Here is a 24,357-nt window from a genome sequence, read left to right on the forward strand (position 1 = left end):
AAAATAACAATAACCATAAAAGTTTTTGTTTTTTTTAATACTATTCAAATTGAACTCACTATATTTAAATTGAAATTATTATATAGTTTTGCAATAAAACCTAAACCTATTTTTAATAAATAAAAAATCATGTTTTTTAAATACAAAGAAATAAATTAATTGCTCAAAGCCTAAGAATATCTCCACATTTACAAATGAAAACCAATAAACACTATGAAAATCAAACCTAAATGTTTAGAAAAAAACCCAACCCATTTAAAACTTTATTCTCATGAGACTTTCCAAGAGCTTCAATCCTCAATTACTATACATGGGCTTATACTTTCCTATAATTATTTTATGATGGGTTCCACATACATTGTCCGTTGGCCTGTTTGGGTTTCATGTGGCCAAACTATTATTTCAGTTCAGTGTTTACCAAATGAATAGGCGTCGAGGCTTGCTTCATCACAGTAACTTCAATCTGCTGTGAGTGCATGATAGATTGCAAACAAAACGGAGAACAGAAACAATGCAAAGGGCATGTCGCCTGCGACGTGCAGGCTTATCCCAGCTGCTTCAAGGGCATTATTCCACACCCTATGTCTCACAGTCCTCTTCGCCGTCGCTGCATTTTCCTACCCCCGCCTACAAATTTGAGAGATTCATTCACATCATCCCATCATCAATTGCATCATTGAGATCAGAACCTCAATGGCGCCATATGCTGCCCATTGCCTCACTTTCTCACCCTCTCCTGGTACATTTCGTCATCTATTTATTTTTTTATTTGTTTGTGCAGTAATCCAGCAATGGGTTTTTGTTGAAAAATGACATAAAAATCTCTGTATTATCGTGAGGTGCAGATGATCCAGAAGCGGACGAAAACTGCGAAGAAGGTGGTGAAGAGACTGAGCGCTCCGCCTTCCAAGCTGAAGAAGACCAAGATGAAGTCCTATTCGTGGGTACCCTTTGAATTACCTACTGCTCTTTTTTTCTATAATTTTTTTCTTTTCTTTTAAGGTGAAACATAACATACCCCATGGTGGGGCTGCACTGCATAACAACATGGACTTCTTTTGGCATAAGTGCCAGGGTCGTAGGTTATCTATTCTGCCAAATTCACTGGGACTTGCACTTGGTCTTGTTCTTTTTTGACATGCCATTTGTGTCAGTTTATCACAGACAGAAGGGAAGCGGATGAATGGCTTAATATTCTGTCAGCCTCGCTTAATATTATGCCAATCTCACCATTAAACCACAGCCTCACTTGCTTACTGCCCAATTATTATTTTTAGTTATCATCAATATAAAACAAAACAATTTCCTCCCGTTTTTAGGGCGTCCTGTGCGAATCTTGATTTTGTCGGACATATGTCAAGGGGTTTCCTGATGTTAATTTTGAAGGAGGGTTGCAGGGTGGAGCTTCTCAGAGTATGTTGTGCGCTTTTTGTTGCCAGGTCATACAAATTCAGGTTTAGGACTCTTACCAGTGGTCTAATCCGGCGTTGGAGAGCTGGGAAACGACACAATGCCCATTCCAAGGTACTTCTTTTGCTGCCCTCTCTGTCATGGCTTTGGAATCTAGATATCTACAACTAAAAAATTGGCATTAATTTCAGCAATACTTTGATCCTTCGAAGAATTTACAAATGTTAAACATCACGCTAACATAGTTTAAAATGTACATTGAATCATCTATTATTTTACCGCAAACTGAATTTTTTCCAAAGATCTAATTTCTTTTCTTTTGTATTCAATGTTTCATGATATGTGCAATCTGATCAATCATTTGAAGCCATATTCTGCAAATGATAATACGAATTTAATATTTGTGAATGTCACGAAATTCAGTAGATTATTTCTTCCATCGGTTAATGAGGTCTCTTATGGATGGTGTTCAGACATTTAATTACCAGTTGAAGGGAACTAAGGCTTTTTCTAATGTTTTTTTGTAGTTATTTATATGCAACACAATACTCATGTGGTATTGTGTTAGAGGAGAATTTTCCTCAAGGTAGTTACTGTCTTATCATTCTGGTAAATCTATGGGTCAGCTACTGCTACTAGGCTGTCACTCAGTTGCTGTTACTCTGCCGCTGCTGCTACTCGGCCGCTGCTGCTACTCGGCCGTCGCTCAGCTGCTGTTACTCGCTCGCTACTGCTACTCGACCGTTGCTGTTACTCGGCTGTCACTTAGCTGCTGTTACTCCTCCATCGCTGCTACTCGACCGTTGCTCAACTGCTGTTACTCGGCCGTTGCTGCTACTTGGTCGTCGCTCAGTTGTTGTTACTTGGATGTATTTTCTCAAGAGATAAACACACTTTTGGATGTGTCCAAATGATCCTCACTCACCTCATATTTATACACAAACATGAGGGCTACATGTGGTGTCAACAAGTATAATTTGTACACAAGCCGACTTGCTCTTTTCTCCCAAATTAATCCACAACCACATATATTAACTTTAAATATTCATAACTCCATTTTTACAACTCGGAATTGGATGATCTTCGTTACGTTGTATTCGTCTCGACGAGAGCTATAATCCTCATCCATCACATGTCGAAATGTGCTCATGGTTTTGGCCCAAATCACGATGGGTGAAAAACCCCAAGCTTGGGTTTCAAGCCCACAAGGCCACTTGTGGAGCTCCTTCCTCCAAATCCTCGATCCACAAGGCTTGGAGTACCTCCCAAGCTACAAAAATCAACACTATTTCCTTGCACTGTTCAATGAGGAATTAGGCCCCTATTTAATAGAAATTTTCCTCTATTGGATTGTGCAGTTCCTTTATGCTCTTCCTCTGACTGCATGCACCATCTGTACAATTCAGATAATTATACAACTGATAGTACGTTGCCCTTGAAATCCAATCTCACCTAGGTAACTCTCAGATCACACATGCATGAGTTATTTATGATTGAATTATTAGTTAACTAGTTGAACACATGAAGCAACACCCCACGGTTAGACCTCTTACTAGTTCCTCCATCAGTTGTAACTAGTTTAACTGACTTTAACTTAGTCGAACTGAATTAATTAATTACAACTCAAAATAAACTCAACCAAGGGTCCTATAAAGTAGGAGACACTCTACATGACTCAAGTTAGACCCTCAACTCGAATTAACTGAGTCAACTAAGTCAAATTAACTTAGTTAACTTGTACAAGTTGTCTTGTGATGTGGAATTACAATTTTATTCCTAATTTAATCCAAGGACAAAATTAATTTAGGAATTTCTTGTTGCATTTTCAACACTCCCTCTCAGCAAGAAATGGATTCACATCTATCCTGATCCAACACCTTTGGAATGTACTACATGCAACACTTCTCACTGTTGTTGTTGCTACTGTAGTGTCTGCTACTGGAAAGCATAAAAAAAACCAAACTGAATCAACTGTGTCTGCAACTGTCTACTAGGAAGACTGTGCTGCTGCTGACTCTGCTATTGAGCCTCTCGCTCTGCTGTCAACTCTGCTCTACATTCCTCAGTATTTGACTGACAATGATCCCTGTTTCCTGGGAAAACTATGATGCTGCTGACTTTGCTACTGAGCCTTTTGCTCTGCTGTCAACACTACTTTGCACTCCTCAGTATCTGATTGACATTGATCCTCTTGCTATTGAATACTGTGGGCCCCTGTAGCAAGGTAAGGATCCATGAGATAAAAAACTCCTCAATGGACCCTGCCAAAATTTCTGCAACTCTTGGGACTATTGCTTCGCATTGCCCCACCTCACACCAGAAGGTATAACCCGAAATTTGATCTACTCATACTGTTGTTGCTATTGCTCAGTTGTCGCTTTTGCACTGTTGCTGCAACTACTGCAGTAATGAATCCGATCTCCCCATAGTCAAAAGTACTAGCTTCCATAGGCCTGCTCCCTCTGAGTCTCGATCTCCTTGTTGGAAATATCTCTGCCCGTCAATCTGCTAATGTCAATGATCACAACTCCTTTTTGTGTCACTAAATATTGGCTCATTGATCTGCCCACTAGCTCCATTAAGAAGTCTGCACATAGGGTCTTTTGGATCTGCCCACTAGCAGCCTTCTAGCTCCATTAATGAAGTTTGCACATAGGGTCCTCTGGATCTGCCCTTAACTAGGGCTCCATAACTCTGCCTCCTAACAACTCATTAGTTCTTGAATGATCACTGCACATGAGGACTTCAAGGACTGGTTCTAATGTGAAATTTGCTCCCATAGTGATTTTTGCTCCTATACCATGTAGAAATTCCTTGTAGATTCAATCTGCTTTTCTAAAACAAAAGACTTGAATTTACTCCACTCATCAGCGGAAACAATTAATCAATCGAGAAATCATGAAGCATACAAGAGAAAGAATTCAATCAACACATTACACAATGATTTCCTGGGGAAATCCACGGCTAAAAACCCCTTTGCTATCTGTATATTGCATTAGTCAGAAAATATGAGAAGATTACAATGCTTTGCTCAAGCCCGAGCAACCTCTGCACTATCTCTATCTGTCTTGTTAGGGTCCTACAATTCATAGGATCAAATGATGATTGGCTATTATCTTTCAGTTGATAGAAATTGTAAATAATATTGTATTTTTCAAATGATTTACAAAAATATGTATAAAAAAATGATGATGAAAAAGGGGATAAAAAATGTATATGAGAAAAGAAAAATATAATAAAAAGGAAAAAGAAAAGAATGAAAACCCCAAAAAAGAAAAAGATGTATGCAAGTGAGCAAGCCTAAATGCCACTGAAAAACAAAAAATGCATCAGAGTTACTTCAAAAATTTTTCAAACATAGTGTGCAGCTTGTTTAAATGCCACATAGAAATAGACTTCCTAAGTTTGATCATACTATTTAATTATGGTTAAACTTAGTTAAATGAGGTTGTTTAGGCTAGTGAATAAATCAACCATCCAGTTTAATCTTGGTTGAAATTAATTAGGTAAATTAGAGAAAGATTAACCAAAGTGTTTAAGCTTTGTTAAATTTGATAAATAAACATTAGAGTAGAAGTTGCACAACCTTAGAAAAAATAAAAACGGTCTTGCTAGCTTAAATGCGCCCTTAGGATTAATTAAATATGTTTTAGAGTAATTATTTCCGCTTTTAATAATATAATCATGTCATTTTAACACGATTAACAATATGTAAATGAGTTACTGGCGCTTAAATTTTGACTTATGGTAAAGTCGAAAGGGACAAAATTTGGTTTGTCAGCTTGTGGTAAAGCAGTCGCATGATCCATTCGCCACGATCTACCCTACTCGGATCAACGACGGGGCATCGATTTCGGACCCCCCAGCCCATTCTATCGTTATCGGCAGGGGAGGTCTGAAAAGCGGATTCATTTTCATGGGTCCCACGCTACGTGGCGAGGGCTCATGATTTTGCATCCCCCCGCTCAATACCTCTTACCACCTACCCCCCTTCGAAAACCACTCCATCTCCCGCCAACGTTATAAACGCCCATCACCTCACTGCTTCCCACCACGTCTTTGCTCCCCCTTCACTCCTATCATGCCATGCGTCCTCCTTGCACCCGCATACTGTTGCCCTTCCCTTATGCCACATGTCCTATCCCTATCTTGACACTTATAATTCCCGTTACACCCTATCCGTTACACCATGACCGTTTTCTCTCCGACGTGCACCAGATCGCAACGGACCCGCTCCATAATGGTCAAACACAATGGGAATTGCCCAATTGCTTATAAAACCTCCTAGTTGTTCAGTGTGGCCCCCTTTCCGTGTCCCGTTTACTTCAGAGAACAGGTACAGAACCCCCATCTCCCCTACCGAATTGCTCCGTCATCCATTGCAGATTCCATATAGTGTTTTCCTGACCAATTATCTATTACGGTTTCAATAAAGCAATCAAATTTTCCCAGGTAAAACCACTGGCTTTTCCCCTCTCGTTTTGATAATTTTTAAAAAGATGGTGCCTAAAGGAAAGTTGAAACCAACTAGTGAAAACCCAATGACCCCTCTTGCCATTGATCTAGACCATTTACCCCTGGTTGACCAACAATATAAAATCACAGAGACTAATTGTGAGTTCGACTTGTTCAAACTGCACAATTGGCTCAAACAAACCTTTCTAGACCAGAGTGATGAAATCAACCTTTGGAATCCCTCTTGCCACTATTCATGTTTCCCAGACTCATCCTTTCCCAGATTTTGTTTTATGGTGTCAGGCCAGGTATATCCCCAGCCAAAGAGCCATTGTGGCCTAGAATGGAGACATTCTGTTTACTATAACCCCAGAGTCAATTAACCAGATGCTTCAAGTCCCCCACAATGATTCTTTGAGCCCTTTCTCTGTAGATTCCCTCATAGAACTCTACCAAAAGCTAACCGTCTCTGGAAGAGCCAAAATATTTGAAATTTTCTTGCCAGAGGATGTCCAACTTCCAAAGAATAATCCACCATATTGAGCCTCCATGTTTTGAGAAAAGACCAAGCAAATTGTCTCATTAGTATCTTGTCTCCTAGGGTATCAATCAGATCAATGGGTGGATGAACCTATCCTAGTTTTTTTGTCCATTTTTTCCACATAAGAAAAACCTTCTGTGATGTTTAATTTCAGTCAATTCCTTGCAGACAACATTCATGAGTAGTTTCTCAAGATTACCACAGAAGGAATGTTTAAACATGCATCATGATAGTTTATATGTTTCTATTTTTCCAGGCAAAAAGATTCCCAATTGCTTTGTAAAAAGTAGATGAATAAGGCAATGCACAACCAGTCATCCAGTGGACCTCTTTGGTGCGAAAGAGTTCGAATAATCTCAGTTGTGACTTCATAGACCAATTTATTTAACAACAATGTGGAACCTATAATAGGTTCTGAGATATAAAGAACTTTACACCTCAGTGAACAAGTTAAAACATGAGACTGGTCCTTGTACCAGAACTACACAGAAATTAGAGGGTATGGTTGTGAGTTGCCACCATACAGACTGCCAAAATATGTTCCTATGAAAATTTTCTCATTGGAATATATAAGGCAAATGATCAACATGGATGACTTACACTTTGTTTTAGTGAAAAATAAGCCATAGTTCAAGATCAAGACACAGGTGGGGCCATTCATATGCAACAACAGAACAACAGGTAAAGAGGCAGATGCACTTCTCAGACAAATGAATTTCCAATTAAGTTTTACTTGGTCATATGACCCCTTCAACATCATTTCCAGTTTAAGAGTGGAACAGAAGACCACTCCTTACACTCACACTCCCAGGCCATAGATTGAAAAATTCATGAACCAGGATCAGTGGGAGGAGAATAGTTTGCAAGAAGCTGAAGAACAGGTTCTGTCTACAACCACTTCACAAACTCCAGTACCTCAAGAGAAGCATGACAAAAGGCCAAGAGAAGAAAAGTCTCCTGCAGTAACAGAAATTGGAGCCAAGGAATTCCTAATATATACAAAGAAGCAGAAAACTAATCCAAAACTAATTTTCATGCAGGATGATGAAGGATAGGCTACTATAGTTTCCATAGGTCCACATGTTTCTACAAGATCAGAAAACATTTTTGCAGGTACAAGACAAGAAGACATTTTTGTAGGCTCTCCATCTTCCTCAGCCTCACAAGATCCTCTAGATTCAGCACAGACAACAAACTTGGCTCAAGGCCAAACAGAGCCAAATATTTTTGCTAAGTACAAAGCAATAAAGCAGAAAAATGAGATGCTAAAGGCCAACACATATACTCAGTTTTGGAAGCAAACTGCTTCTTCCCAACACATGCTTCTATCAGCCTTTGATACTGAACAAGGAAGAATGCAAATGGCTTTTCTACAGGCACAGGTTCCATTCCCAAAATCACCAACAGACTACAAGAAGACAATCTTATCCTTTGACACCAATTAAATCCATCTGATTGATCAGATGGATGTGCATAAATAGACTGGGGAGATGTTATACTCCACTCTGACTAATACAGCCATGACAACTCTAAAACTGCAGACCTCCATCAGCAGCATACAGTCACAGTTAAAGCTCGAGAAGGTCTCATCTTTGGCAAAGGATACTAGAATTAAGTCATTAGAGGACTTGGTCATTAAGCTAGGTTATGACCCCAGTGATGTCAAGGTAGTAGAGGAGATTGTAAGGAAAAAGAACGCAGATATAGCAGCTCAAGCTGCCATCTACAAAGGATCCACAAACCAAGGAAATGGGAGAACTGGAAAAGAAAAAGGAAGACATGTTCAAGATAATAATTGAACAGAATGTCCAGATTAGAGAAATGGAGGTGGAACTAGAAAAATTGCTCAAGGAGAAGGAGCAGTCCTCACAGTTGGCTATAGTTCGACCAATTGTAGTACGTACTTCAGTCGCAGGGACATCAAAGGCTTCTACATCGACAACAACACCAATACCAACCACAGAAAAGCCGAGATGTCCATTCAGGGAAAAGAAATTGAGAAGTTAAAAGATCAACTAAAGAGTTTACAGGATCAGAAATTGAAGATAGACAACTCCTATGTAGTAGAATTACAAAAATCTCACAGGCTTGCTCAAAGAATAGAGTTTTTAGAGAGTGAGTCAGTAATGGCTCAAACTTTAGCACAGGCTAAAGAAAACATATGGGTGGATATCAATAAGGCCATAACAGAAATTTGGCCATCAATTCAGATCATCTTTGAGCAGGAAGAATTGATGCAGAGATCAAAAACAATGATAAAAGAGGTAAGAGAAACGCTGGGAGACAAGCTAAGTGAAGCAACAACCTTAATCAAAGTTTTGAATTCTAAAACTAAGGAAGAACTAGAGGAGCTTAAGATTGCAAACAGAACATAAGCCATTTTGGAGATAAAAAAAGTTTTACAGAAGAGGAACCTCATGATACAACTAGAGAATAAGTGTTAGTCTCTAGAAACTATTGTTCAGAGGTTTCATACCAAGTTCAATTTGCTAAATCAAAGAGGGCTACCAGGGCTGGTAGCAATGAATGACAGATTGATCAGTTTGAGTGACTACAACCACAAACTGTTTACTATTGCCCAAGATAAGTCTAAGTTTGCAGGGGTAAAAGGAAGTATTACAGGGAAAGCTTTCCTAGAGGCTTTAGAGTTTGATTTTATCATTAAACATGAGATCAAACACATTTTCATCAACAAGCCTACATTTGAGAAATATACCGAAGTTGATGAAACATATAGAAAGCTAATAAAACTTTCTATCCCTAGTGAAGATCGATGGGATCACTTGTGTGAATTACTTGAGTGAAACATCTTTCATCTCAGACAGTGAGGCAACACCTTTTTGGGACTAGTCATCAATAATCATCCTCGACAATAGTGCCAACAACTCCAGCAGTTCTGAATTCCTAAATTTTTGTACTATTTGTGTAATCAGTTTTAGATATTTTAGGATTCTGTCTTGATCTTTTGACATCAAGATATTTTGTAATTATTTTTCTATAAGTACTTCATAATTCGAAGTAGTATAGGTTGATGTTTATGTAAAAGAAAGGACCATTGATGTAAAGTTGTTCCACAGAGTTCTAGTGGACACATTTCAGTAATACAAAAGCTTTTTCAGGATTCCTGTGTCAGATTTTTGGTGAAGTAATATTCTCTTTTGTTATTGTGTTTTCCTTTCTTTGTAATTTCACATATGTTTTCTAATCTATTTTGTTCAAAGAAAATTATGAACCTGAATTTGTTTAAGTACACTCAATTCTGTCTTTTGAACAATTTCAATGTTTTCTACTGAAGTTAAGCAATAGAATTCTTAATTGCTCTTTGCTTAATGGACACTTAATCATTTCTTCTTTTTCCATCTCATAAAACATATAAGATCCAATAAATCTGCCTACCTTGTTGTGTTAGATCTGTCTGTAACCGCTAAAATGAATCCATTCGAAGTATATTGACTCCATTGCCCAATGGTGTACTATTACATTATCAACCAAACAACCAAACCAAATCTAAAATGAAATTATTGAACTTTCATAACTAGCCTAATATCTCAATACGAACAAATCTAAGTTTGAAAGAGAGATCTCTCTCTGAAGCTGGCAGGGCTAGATCCCAACTTCCAAAGTGGTTTTGTGGTTACCTTTGTATTTCTTTTATAGTCTTAGGAAATACAGAGTGATAACATGTCTCGCACAGCTTCCTCAACAAGCCTTGGCCAATACTTAACCAATTTTCTACTTGCCAAGTCCCTATTTACTTGCACTGTTCAATGAGGAATTAGGCCCCTATTTAATAGGAATTTTCCTCCATTGGATTGCGCAGTTCCTGTAGGCTCTTCCTCTGACTACATGCACCATCTGTACAATACAAGTAATTATACAACTGATAGTACAATGCCCTTGAACTCCAATCTCAACTGGGTAACTTTCAAATCACATATACATTAGTTATTTATGACTGAATTATCACTTAACTGGTTGAACACATGAAGCAACACCCCACTGTTAGACCTCCTACTAGTTCCTCCATTAGTTGGAACTTGGAACTAGTTTAATTGACTTTGACTCAATTAAATTGAATTAATTAATTACAACTCAAAATAAACTCAACTAGGGGTCCTATAAAGTAGGAGACACTTTACATGACTCAAGTTAAACCCTCAACTCGAATTAACTGGGCCAACTAAGTCAAATTAACTTAGTTAACTCATACAAATTGTCTTGTGATGTGGAATTACAATTTCATTTCTAATTTAATTCAAGGACAAAATTAATTTAGGAATTTCTTGCTGCATTTTTAATAGTAGCGACATCACCTCTGTGTGGGCTTGTGGCAGTCAGATGAATCTGTGGTGTATTTCATGACATCACCTCTGTGTGGGCTTGTGGCAGTCAGATGAATCTGTGGTGTATTTCATGCACTGTGGCAACAAAGGTCTGGTTGGTTGGGCTGAGGCAACAAAGAGACAACAATTTTAAGGCTGGTTCAAGGGCAGGCTAAGAGTAGTAGGTTAATAGGGTTTGCTAATAATTTAATTGTTGTATATCTAATCTGGAGTGTGAAATTGGAAGGGTTGTGGGTTTAAATCCAATGTGTACTATTGGATTGGTTTCATATGCATGAGTTGGTGATGTTAGCTACACTATTAATTGTATTCAATGTTGTTTATTTGTTTGCAAAATTGAAGGAACACTGTGATACTAGTTAAAATCCAAATCTGTCATATACTCTTTCCAATCCTAAGGGATAGGACAATGGCACCAAAGCTGTGCATCTTGCCAGCCTATGAGCATATGAACCCTGGATATTTCCAGATGACAGGGAGAACATTACAGTTAGGAAGAAAAGGGGTACCCACAACTCGTTCTTGGAAGATAGGGAAGAATAAGAGAACCCCTTTGGTATCTTGAATGAGCTATGAAGGGGGCAACAACAAATAATGTAAGGGTAGCAACAAATGGCTCAACCGTTAGCACAAGGGCAACAATAGATGACCCAGGGGCAGTAGCAAATGGCTGAGATTTTTGCCCAAGTCATGGCAAATCCAAACATTATACTATTATAGGTAACAACGCTGCTTGTGGATCTAATGGTGGTAACATGAGTTTTGCAAAGGGGAGCAACAACTAGAATCCTGGCCCCTTCAACAACTTTGCACAAGTAAACATGGGGGCAACCAGAGGAAGGAACCATAGGCCTCGACTACCCCAGTTTCTAGATAGTCAGGGGGTAGTAACCCAAGGAGCAACAAAACAAAATGGAGATTTTACAGAATATTTCCCGGAGTATGCATCACTAGGAGAATGTTTGGGCAGCCATGACTTTTCATGACTTGAGTAGCATTAAGTATAGAAATAGGCTCAAGGCTCAACCGAATCATATGATCTAATGTGCAAGGTGGGGAAATTGTCCATTGCCTCCTTCGATGGGTCATCCAAGTGCTTGACAAGGGCTTGGGTACAAAAATTAGATACCTACTTCCAACTTAACCCCATGCTGGAAGTAGATGCTATCTAATTTGCCACTTTGCATTTGAAGTGCATGAATGGTGGTACCATGGATTGGTCACCTTGGGACATTACAACATCACCTCTTACGAGGTCTTCATGCAAAGAGTGAGAGACCGATTTGACAGGAAGGATCTGGAGGTACACTTTAGAGAGCTAGCACAACTCAAGCATATCGACACACTAGATGCATAGTTGAAGAATTTCAGCAAGTGGTTGTTACAATTATAGATATATCTGAGCAAAGGATAGTCATGCTCTTCACAGAGGGTTTGGCTGTGACACTGTGTGGGTGGGTCAAGGCCTTCAAACCTGCCACCTTACAAGGTGCCATTACCAAGGCACGAGATATGGGAGATGCAGTACCAAAAGTAAATTTCCATTGAAACCACTCATCCCGCCTAAGGACAAAGATAAGAAGCCATTTTGGATGAGACTTGGAGTGAGTTGAGGAGGAAAAGACTCTGCTTCACTTGCAAGGAACAATGGGAACTAGGTCACAGATGCTTGGGAAAGGGGAAGGTCCACCATACTGAAATAGTGTCCGACAGTGACGATGAAGATGATACAACGCTAGCACTAAGCAAGGAGTCTAGCAGTTCAAGAGAAGAGCAGTCCTTTGAGGAGGCTAAAGGAGATAAGAGATCCCATATGAGAATTAAGGGTGGTACTTTTGCCTCTCTCTGGAGTCCCTAAATATTACACCTTTAGGATCAAGGGGGTCATATAGGGGCAACGAATCACAACTTTGGTTGATGGTGGAGCTATACACAATTTCATCGATGCAACTTTGATGGCAAGGAGAGGAATTCCCTAGAAGAATTTGAGAGCTTCAACGTGATGGTAGCTAATGGGTACAACATGACATGCACATAGGTGATCCCACATTTGAGCGTGACTCTGGGTAATTACACATTCACCGATGATTTCTACATAGTAGATCTTGTAGATACCAATGTTGTGTTAGGGGTACAATGGTTGTACTTGATAGGAAAATTCTTAATGAACTACCAGGTGATGGAAATGGAATTTAGGGCCTCAAATGGAAATAAGGTAGTGTTGAGAGGTATGTCCAATGGTGGTCCTTGAACTATATCAACTAAGAAAATGGAGGTGATATACAGGCACAAAGATGTGGCTTGCATAACAAAATGTTGGATTACAAGACCAATATCGTCAGATATCCACCGACATTTCTATGAGTTTGGTACTAAGTACAAGAAGAACGTTGTGGTTGATGCACTTTCTAGGAAACCAACCACATGCACACTCATGAAAATCACCAGAGATTGGAAACGCCACCTCCTGGTAAAATATTCCAACAATAAATTTGCTTGCGAATGGATGAACAAACTCATCCAAGATGATAGGTATAAAGTAGAGGATGAGGTCATTTTCTATAAAGACAGGATATGTTTGATCCTTGAATCTACACTCAAGAAGGAGAGCTTGAAGGCCGTACATAACCCACATCTAACAGGACACCAAGGGCTCTTCAAAACTTACAAGTAGATTATGGAAAGGTTTTCTTGGAAAGGCCTCAACTTTCAAGGATGATGTGTTGAGGCATGTAAGAGAGTGTAAGACTTGTCAGCAGAACAAGCCCAGGTGTACTTTTGTAGGACTACTCCAGCGTGGGCCAATTCCAATGTTCATAGATGGGAATGCCAAAAAAAGGAGGCAACACTTGGGAGAAATTTTTGCTAAATAGAAAGAGTTAGGTGTTCAAATAGCTGAAGTACCTGATCATCATATGAAAGGAGTATATGAAGCAGCCATAAATGTACCACGACTCGAAAACTTTACATCCCCAAGGATAATGATTCAAGAATAGGGTTTATCACATGCAATATTAGATAGCCTTAGTCAATGCCTTGGGGTCAAGCCTTATGAAAATAAGGCAAGGTATGATTTTCTTATGGAACAAGATCATCAAAAAGAATCTGCTGAGATTGGAGGCAATGGATTTGGTGTTGAAAATTTAGCCTTGGGTGATATATTTCTTGGAAAAGATCTTGATGCAGTTATGGATCCCTTTGATAATATGTTTTGTTGTTGTTGCCTAGTATTTGATTGTCGCTTGCATGGTTGTTCTCAGGCTCTTGTTTTCCCTTGTGAAAAACAATCAACAAGGAATACCACACAGCATGTTACAATTACTAGGATTCCTCTAGAAGAAGAGTGTAACATGTTGCGTGGTATTCCTTGCTATCATCTGTGGGTTGCAAAAGTTGAAGAAACAAGTGGCACAAAACATGTTCTTTCTATAAGCAATGATGTACCTAAGGTATGCACCGGAAGGAAAGGTTCAACTGGTGGTGGTTTGAGAACAACAAAAGCTCCTCAAACTAAAAGTGGTTGTTCAAATGGAAAGCTAGTGACTGAGAGCAATTGTGGTGAATATGATGTGGGGAAGGACAACTTTGACTTTAAGCAGTCTGAATCGTCACATAAGGATAAACATAGGGGAAAACTTGCAAGGAGTTCAAAGAAAGATAATAAAAGGATTGCTGAACGAGTTTTAGATTGTATGAGGAAAATGTTAGAATTTCCTGAACCCAACACCATGTAATTGGATCCCAACAATTATTAATTGAACGAATACATGGCTAAGTTCCCCACCAAAAATATTTAGCGGAAGCAAAATTATTCGATCTGAATCACATACACAAACATATTTCTTCCCAATCAACAATTCTTTATTAATAAATTAATCACGAAACTTACTTGGGCTTTCGTACTGGGATAATGGCCCAATTGAGAAAATACAAATTACAAAACTGATCACCAACATCACTGCACTCTCTCAGACCTAACACACATTTACTGAGAAGCCTCTCTCAATCTTGTGCTACTGTTGTCTTAGCTCCTCACTCTAGACTCAATTTATAACATTCATAAGCTAAGATTGGCAACCAAAATTAACTCGTCAAATTAACTGAAGTTAAGTGACTTTACTTGAGTTAACTATCCTATCTTTGGCTTTCTCTACTTTAACTCAAGTACAAGTCATAAATCTAGCTTGCTTTACATGCACATCCCATGCATATCACATGTAACACATTCGCATGTGTGCATTTCACTTGCACACTCTGTATGTTGCATGCAAGCTCTCAAAGAGGCAAATCATGATCCTTCTAGTCAAGACACAAGGTTAGAAGTACCTTTTGAGCTACAAAACTCAACAAAAAAGGCAAAAAAGGATGCCTTCAAACATTGGCAACATTGTTATTGGAGTTGTTTCACGAGTTAATATTAACTTGAGATCAAAGTCAAAAAAAGATAATGCTAAAACATTGGGGGCACCACATAAGAAGAACAACAAGACATCCTCAACAAGGAAGTTTTTGAGAAAAAAATTCAACTGCCAAGAAGGATAACAATGCAAAAAATATGGAGCTTCAGGATGTTGAAATTTTAACTAAGTTCAGTCTTCATAATTCTTGTACTTGTGTTAATATGAATTTCATGTAAAAACAAAAAAAATACTATTATTATTTATTATCAAGCATGTTCTTCATGCTTTATTTTTGGTCAAAAGAAAGAGTCAAAGGGCATGTTCTTCGTGACCTTATAAAAAGAAGAAAATCCGAATTTTGTAAAGTGTCATTTGTTTGTCCAAGTTGCCAAGTCGATCTTCCAGATGGACAAGTCGCCCAACTTGTAGGATGTGTCTCTTCATATGGTCGAACAATTATATATTGGAACCCATGCTCCACATTTTGGCAAGCAATTCGGTGCACTTCTGTGATAGAATATTTTCGGATATCTGAGGTATACCCTTCTATGTTACACGAGCTTGATAAGCCCTTCTATGTTACACGAGCTTGATAAGACACTATGTTTTCTGTAATAAGGACGAGCTACAAGTAGACCATGATTCCTGAAGTATGCGAGCTATAGGAGTAACACTATATCTGTGATGATATGAGTTTCCATCAGTACATTATCTTTGTTTGTTATGAGAGCTACATTCAGAACAAAATTATGTGAGTTTCTGTGGTTATATACCTATGTGATGTGAGTTTCTCAGTGATGCGAGTTGTTGTGACATGTAACCTTTGCGATGCGAGTTCTTGTAACAATGATGCAAGTTCTTGTGACATGTAACCTCTGTAATGCATGTTCTTTTAACAATGATGCGAGCTCCTATGACATGTAACCTCTATGATGCAAGTTCCTTGTATCTCTCCCAGTGATGCGAGTTCCAATGATATCTCTCTCAGTGGTGTGAGTTCTCTGTATTGATGGGTGTTCAGAGATACAATATGATGCAAGTTTCAGAGGCTTTTGAGGACAAATATATGGCTAATTAAAGGGCTATCTCATGGACTAAACATAACAGAGTTTGGAGAGCTGACTTGGCAATTGGATCACTAGTTAAATTTGACTTGGATTTCTCTTGTTGATGAAGAAGCTATAAGGAAAGGATTGATGGGTTTTCCCCTTGTGGGTTTTGCCTTGGCCTCTGGCCTAATCTTTGGTGTCCCTTGTCTTTTTGTATTGTATTTGTGTAATTGCTTGATGATCTAATGAATGAAGTAAGAACTAAATGAAAAATATATACATAAACAATCACAAGTAATTACCATGATAAGAAATTCAATCTTGCATTCGAATTTCAAACGAAAGGGAAGAAGATGGGGAATCTTGTAGAAAGGACTCAATGGTTGTAACATGCGCCAAACACGATGGTTATGGCTGGATTGCAATTGAGAGATTTACGGAAAGAACAACCGCTTTATAGCACACAACTTATTGAATGGTCTGAAGGTCTGTTATGAGATAGCAGAATATATACATCGTAATGAATCCACAATGTAATGGGAAGTCAGAGATGGGCCAACTTTGCGGTTTGATGGAAACAGAAAGGCTAATAACTATGAATGCAAAAATACGAAGCTTCCCTGAAAGCAACAGTGGTTCCACATTAATAAATTAATCACAGAGCTTACTTGGGCTCCCATACTGGGATAATGGTCCAATAGAGAAAATACAAATTACAAAATTGATCACTAGCATCACTGCACTCTCCCGGACCCAACACAGACTCACTGAGAAACCTCTCTCAACCTTGTGTTGCTGTTGTGTTTTAGCTCCTCACTTTAGGTTCAATTTATAACTTTCCTAAGCTAAGATTGACAACCAAAATTAGCTCATCAAGTTAACTAAAGATAAGTGACTTTACTTTAGTTAACTATCCTATCTTTAGCTTTCTCTACTTTAACTCAAGTACAAGTCATAAATTTAGCTTGCTTTACATGCACATCTCATGCATGTCACATGTAACACATTTGCATGCGTGCAACTCACTTGCACACTCTGCATGTTGCATGCAAGCTCCTAAAGAGGCAAATCAAGGTCCTTCTAGTCAAGACACAAGACTAGAAGTACCTTTTGAGCTACAAAACTCAATAGAAAAGGCAGAAAAGGATCGGCTTCAAACATTGGAAACATTGTTATTGGAGTTGTTTCACGAGTGAATATTAACCTGCGATTAAAGTAAAAAAAGACGATGCTAAAACATTGGGGGCACCACATAAGAAGAACAATAAGACATCCTCAACAAGGAATCTTTTGAGAAAAAAAATTCAACTACCAAGAAGGATAACAATGCAGAAAATATGGAGCTTCAAGATGTTGAAATTGTAACTAAGTTTAGTATTCATAATTCTTGTACTTGTGTTAATATGAATTTCATGTAAAAACAAAAAAATATTATTATTTTTTATTATCAAGCATGTTCTTCATGCTTTATTTTTGGTCAAAAGAAAAAGTCAAAGGGCATGTTCTTCGTGACCCTATAAAAAGAAGAAAATTTGAATTTTGTAGAGTGTCAAAGTTGGCCAGCCCATAGTACGTGTCTCTTCATATGGTCGAACAACTATATATTGGCACCTATGCTCCACATTTTGGCAAGCAATTCGCTGCACTTCTGTGGTAGAATATTTTCAGATATATGAGGTATACCCTTCTATGGTACACGAGATTGATAAGACACTATGTTTTCTGTAATAAGGACGAGCTACAAGTAGACCATTATTCTTGAATATGCGAGCTATAGGAGCAACACCATATCTGTGACGATATGAGTTTCCAACAATACATTATCTCTGTTTATTATGAGAGCTACAAGCATACCAAAATTATGCGAGTTTCTGTGGTGATATACCTATGTGATGCGTGTTCCTCAGTGATGTGAGTTCTTGTGAAATGTAACCTCTGTGATGCGAGTTCCTGTAATAGTGATGCAAGTTCCTGTGACATGTAACCTCTGTGATGCGAGTTCCTGTGATGCAAGTTCCTGTGATGCAAGTTCCTGTGACAAGTTCCTGTGCAAGTTCCTGTGATGCAAGTTCCTGTGACATGTAACCTCTGTGATGCGAGTTCCTGTAACAATGATGCAAGTTCCTGTAACGGTGATGCGAGTTCCTGTAACAGTGATGCAAGTTCCTGTAACGGTGATGCGAGTTCCTGTAACAGTGATGCAAGTTCCTGTGACATGTAATAGTGATGCCAGTTTTCGTGACATATAACCTCTATGATGCGAGTTCCTTGTATCTCTCTCAGTGATGCGAGTTCCAATGATATATCTCTCTCTTAGTGGTGCGAGTTCTCTGTATTGATGGGTGTTTCAGAGATACAATATGATGCAAGTTTTAGAGGCTTTTGAGGACAAACTTATGGTTGATTGAAGGACTATCTCATGGACTAAACATAACAGAGTTTGGAGAGATGACTTGGCAATTGGATCACTAGTTAAATTTGACTTGGATTTCTCTTGTTGATGAAGAAGCTATAAGGAAAGGATTCACAGGTTTTCCCCTTGTGGGTTTTGCCCTGGCCTTTGACCTAATTTTTGGTGTCTCTTGTCTTTTTGTATTGTATTTGTGTAATTGCTTGATCATCTAATGAATGAAGTAAGAACTAAATGAAAAATATGTACATAATTACTCACAAGTAATTACCAGGATAAGAAATTCAACCTTGCATTCGAATTTCAACACAGGATGACACTAAAGTTGACATCCAAGGTGCTCCAATTGAAAAGGAAGAAGATGGGGAACATTGTAGAAAGGACTTTGTTATAACCCTATTTGCCACTCCATTATAGTAAGAGAGAACGAAGATCAACTCACCTCAGTTGCCGACTAGAATGGGTCCCTTTTTCACCTTTTCTTTTACTTATGTGAGATTTATCCCATGTTAAAAGGGTGAAATCACATATTGAACAATCTATCATAATTATTCCGCCAAAATATTATATTTATGAGCTAATAATTATTTCATAATTGAGATGATTGAGAGAAAACTCATAATTGTGAAAAGGGTTTCTAGAGTTTGTCATTCCCAAGGAGATCAACTTGACCCACTTGTGTATGAGTTGGATAGGGGTCCATTATTGTAGAAGTTTCCTAACTTCTATACATTCTCCCAAAGGATAGAATGAACCTATATAATATCACCAAGAGGAAAGCGGGGGAGATCTAGTATCCACACTATAGCGCGGGACCTCTACTGTATTGGGAGAGGAGACCATGCTACAAGCTTGAGGAGAGGATCTCATTTGTTGAAGGTATAATTGTACCATTTGATTCATGATTAATGAAACTACATGTTCCTTCCTGTTATTTAATGCTTATGGTTGATTATACATGTTAATGGTTATTTGAGCTAATGGTCTTTTGCGGAAGGGTATTTGTGGTCTTTGTTGGGTTCGATGCAGAAAGTTTTCGCTCCAACCAAGAGATCTTGCCTCCTGCAATAGATCTACTACCTACACACATGCATCACCAAACAAAGACCACAAATAGCCTTCCGCAAAAGACTGTTAGCTCAAATAAACATTAACATGTATAGTCAACCATAAGCATAGATTAATAGGAAGGAACATGTAATTTCATTAATCATGAATCAAATGGTACAATTATACTTTCAACAAATGAGATCCTCTCCTCAAGCTTGTAGCATGGTCTCCTCTCCCAATACAACAGAGCTTTCGCGCTATAGTGTGGAAACTAAATCTCCCCCCCTTTCCTCTTGCTGAGATTATATAGGTTCATTCTATCCTTTGGGAGAACGTATCTAGACACCTAGGGGCTTGAGAAGTTAGGAAACTTCTACAATAATGGATCCCTAGCCAACTCATACACAAGTGGGTCAAGTTGATCTCCTTGGGAATGACAAACTCTAGAAACATTTTTCACAATTATGAGTTTTTTTTCTCAATTATCTCAATTAATTATTATCTCATAAATATAATATTTTGGCAAAATATGAGAAATTGCTCAATTATGTAATTTCACCCTCACATAGTAAAAGAAAAGGTGAAAAGGGAATGCATTCCAGGCAGCAACTAAGGTAAGTTGATCTTGGGTCTCTCTTACTATAATGGAGTGGCAAATAGCGTTATAACAAACTCAATTGTTGTAACATGTGCCGAACAAGATGATTGTGGCTGGTGTGCAACTGAGAAAGGTTTATATGCAAAAGGTGTAGAGATCTTCGGAAAGAACAATTGCTTTATAGCACACAACTTATTGAATGGTCTGAAGACCTGTTCTGAGATAGCAGAATATATCCATCGCAATGAATCCACAATGTAGTGGGAAGTCAAAGATGGGCCAACTTTGCGGTTTGATGGAAACAGAAAGGCTAATAACTATGAATGCAGAAATATGAAGCTTCTCCTAAAGCAACAACAATTAGTAATGCTTCGAAGGTCAGATGTTTCTGGATGGGGAACATTTTTAAAGAACCCTGTTAACAAACATGATTACCTTAGGGAGTATACTGGTATTGATTTCACATCGAGAAGCTGATAAGCAGGGAAAGATTTATGATCGAAATGACGCCTTACTTTTCAACTTGAATGATCAATTTCTTCATGCATACTGGTAGGGAGATAAGTTGAAATTTGCAAATCATTCACGAACTCCAAATTGCTATGCAAAGGTGATCATGGTTGTTGTTGATCATACAGTGGGATCAGAGCAGATCGTGCAACACCCGAAATTGCAATTGCTTGAGGTCAACCAATGTCGGGAAGGGGGTACTATAATGTTCTCTTCTAATTAAATTTCCCAAGGGAGGACAAAGTAGCCTATCCAACCCCATAGGATACAGTCATTTGTAAAGGGGGAAATGCATTATTCAATGTAATTGGGGTAACATTGGGTGAGTTGGGGTAATTGGAGGAAAACTTGTGGAAAAAGGCAAATTTTGGGGCGAAATGGAGGGAGACTTCTTAACCCCTCAAATTAAAATTAGGAGGGAAGACCCCAAAGGGAATCTATGAAAATGAGAGAGGAGAATCATTTTTACCATGATGTTTTGGTGGATATTTCTGATTTGTGATCTGAGGCTGTTGGACCCCTTATCTATGATTGGTTTCTTTGGTGAAAGATTCCACTCTAGCCAATACCTCCTCCTCATTCTGTTTGGCATAATTTTCTGAGGCAACATTCACTTGTTTGTGGCAGTCAAGGGAGAAATACTGTGGCATGATTTGATTGAGCATCAAAGTAGCAGATCTATGGCAGTGAAGTCTGTCCAAGGCATTTTCAGGGACAGCGAAGGTCAAAACTGGGCAGCAAACAGCCATGAAAACCCTCCCTGAGGCATGTGGCACCTTTAGAGGAGTTCCTGTGGCAGCAAATCTATCCAAGGAAGAAAATCTTGGCGGCAGAGTTCCCCTAGGGCCCTACCTGAGGCAGTGGCCACATTGAAGATGTTTTTCTGCAGCAGCAAAGTATTAACTAGGGCAGTGAAACCCTACTAAGGCAGCGACTCATTCGAGAGTGTATTTTTGGTGGCAGTGAGGATTGTTTAAAGCATATTGAGCTAAGGGTTTCCCGGGAGATTCCTCATTGGCAGCGGCATATTAAGACAGATCAGTGGACATGATCTGTGACAGCAGCCTCACCTGTGGTATGGTTGGGACAGCGAGGGCTGCTTAACGCAGCATAGGGTTGATTTGAAGCAGCGGCATCACCTCTGTGCAGATCTGTGGCAGTGGGACGAATCTGTGGTGTATTTCATGCACTGTGGCAACAGAGGTCTGGTTGGTTGGGCCAAGGTAGCAAAGAGGCAGCAATTCTGAGGCTGGTTGCAAGGTCAGGCTAAGAGTAGTAGGTTAATAGGGTTTGCTGATAATTTAATTGTTGTGTATTTATTCTGTAGTGTGAAGTTGGAAGGGCTGTGGGTTTAAACCCAGTATGTACTGTTGGATTGGTTTCATGTACATGAGTTGTTGATGCTGGCAACACTGTTTATTGTATTCAATATTGTTTATTTGCTTACAAAATTGAAGGAACACTATGATACTAGTTAAAATACAAATCTGTCATATGCTGTTTTCAACCCTAAGGGCACTTTTTCCCCAAGGGATATTACAACAATGCCATTTTCTGCTTCAAGGTTTGAGAAGTTACCTTTATTTAAATATTGCAAAAATTGCTGTCTTCCACCACTCAGTTGTTATAGCCATCCCTTGGCACCTCAACGAATTTGTTCGTGTGATCCTTGAATCATATTACAGTTTATTTTCTATGAATCATCTACCATTTTAATTGCCTTCCTCGTGATATTTTTTTCACTATAGAATACTCTTGTTTTTAAGATACAGGGCATTTAAGACTATCATGATCCTCCCGGTCTATGGAATTTGGTACCACCCATAACATCCATTTCTTATATGACAGATATGACATTTTTTGCTCATATATTGGTTACATATTGCTATGTTTATCTTTTAACCTAAGTCATTTGACACGGAGATTCAGGATTTGAAGGATACAGGGATTCGAGTGTCAGATACAAACACGTTCAGATATATATATATATATATATTTCTTACACAAATTCTCATTCATGATACAAATTCATTGATTCAAACATAGATCTTCATCTAGATGTAAGTTTTACTAAGTAACATTATGCATACAAATACAATTGTGACATAAATGATAAATGATAAATTATAATACATATTTAATTAATCAATGATCCAATAGGAGAAAGACAAGATAGTAAGATAAAGATACTGTAGTTTTCTCATTAAGCCATCAAAATCAAAATGTGTTACTGTTTAAATAGCAAATACAAAACAACTACAAGTACAAGTATACAAGCCTCAAGGCAGTAGGTAGCTCATGACTCATGAGTCATCAATCCTCATAGTCATCATCAAAATCAGCATCACTGTCCTCATCATCATGGTCACCACTGCTCTCCTCTGTTGCATCCTCCTCCCTTGTATCCAAAGTTATTTTTGCATCTGCTAGTGTGGAGGATGACCCCTCTATAGTATCACCATCATCAAATGTGACAGGCTTTAGCACTGGATCATTGAGATCCAAGTTGGTCAATGCCAACTCAACACTGGTGTCTAGACCCATATCATCAGGAAAGGCATCCCACATCTTTGTCTTTCCCTTCAACCACTCATCCCTCTGCCTGTAAATAAGACGAAGGTTGATGTGCACGTACACCATTGTCTCTGCCCTGGACTACTCAAGCCTTCTCTCCTTGACACTATACAAATTCCCATATGTGCGCCAATTCTTCTCACAACAAGAGGATGAAGTTAGAGAGAGGAGCCTCATGGCTAATTGCTGTAGAGGAGGGCTTGTTGCCCCTGATTTGCCCACCAAAAATAGGGCTTCTTAGCCCCTGTCTCGAATCATATCATATCTTGCAAATCGACCAGTGCTAGTGGAAAACTCTGTAAAGGCATCCTCCACCTCATCAAGGGATGCTCGATCCTGAAAAACCCGCTTGAATGCATCTTTCCTCCCTTGTGAGATATCACCGTCCATGTGAGGAGGGAATCTGCGGGAAGGTCCACCATTCAGCCACTCATGGCTGTAGTATTTTGGGTTCAATGAGTGAGACAAACAATGTAAAGGTGTGCAATTCTTGTCCCATATGCTGACAATAATATCTTGTATAGTGGTGAAGAAGGCCTCTGATGATGTCTCATACTCAGGGCACTCACTCTGTAAAATAATGCTCCTCACAAACTCAATCATGGAATCCCATCCCTCATAAGCTTCTCCTAGGATGGGTTGGTTTGTATTTGCAAATCGAAGCAAAGAAATGATAGTGTCCATGATCTGAATAAGTAGATCTACCCTCGCCCACCAAGCATCATATAACATTGTGTCCTTCACTCTTTTAGAGGCTACTTGATTTGTCTTTCTCCAAAAAGACCAAAACTCTGAAATAACCATGGCCCCAAGAGCAGTCTTGACCTCCCTCAACCTCTTCAACATGATAGATTGTTGTACTCCTTGTAGATAGTGAGGGCATTTGTATGATTTTGTACAAAGTTACGGATATGTCGTGCATCCTCAATAATGTTACCAATCCAAAGCACATCAGAAGCAATATATTTAAGTGCTAAGTTCAATGAATGGACAATGCAAGGTGTCCAAAACACTTGT

The 24,357-nt window shown here is 38.7% G+C and overlaps 1 protein-coding gene and 1 pseudogene across 1 annotated transcript in view; both read left to right on the top strand.

Annotated features, from left to right (window-relative positions):
• Positions 1-317: 317 nt before the first annotated feature.
• LOC149144970 (Ribosomal protein L35) overlaps positions 318-24,357 on the top strand; it is an 83,847-nt gene continuing 59,807 nt past the window's right edge. The window contains exons 1-3 of the mRNA XM_089447737.1: positions 318-739; positions 846-940; positions 1,440-1,524. Coding sequence (XP_089303863.1) covers positions 512-739; positions 846-940; positions 1,440-1,524 — 408 coding nt within the window. The 5' untranslated portion in view covers positions 318-511. The remainder of the gene's footprint in view (positions 740-845; positions 941-1,439; positions 1,525-24,357) is intronic.
• On the top strand, positions 13,830-16,735 carry LOC149144971 (histone-lysine N-methyltransferase EZ1-like; annotated as a pseudogene).

The sequence above is a fragment of the Pinus tabuliformis genome, chromosome X (genome assembly GCF_031772625.1).
Source record: "Pinus tabuliformis cultivar Carrire ecotype Pingquan chromosome X, CPIR1, whole genome shotgun sequence".
Lineage (NCBI taxonomy): Eukaryota > Viridiplantae > Streptophyta > Pinopsida > Pinales > Pinaceae > Pinus > Pinus tabuliformis.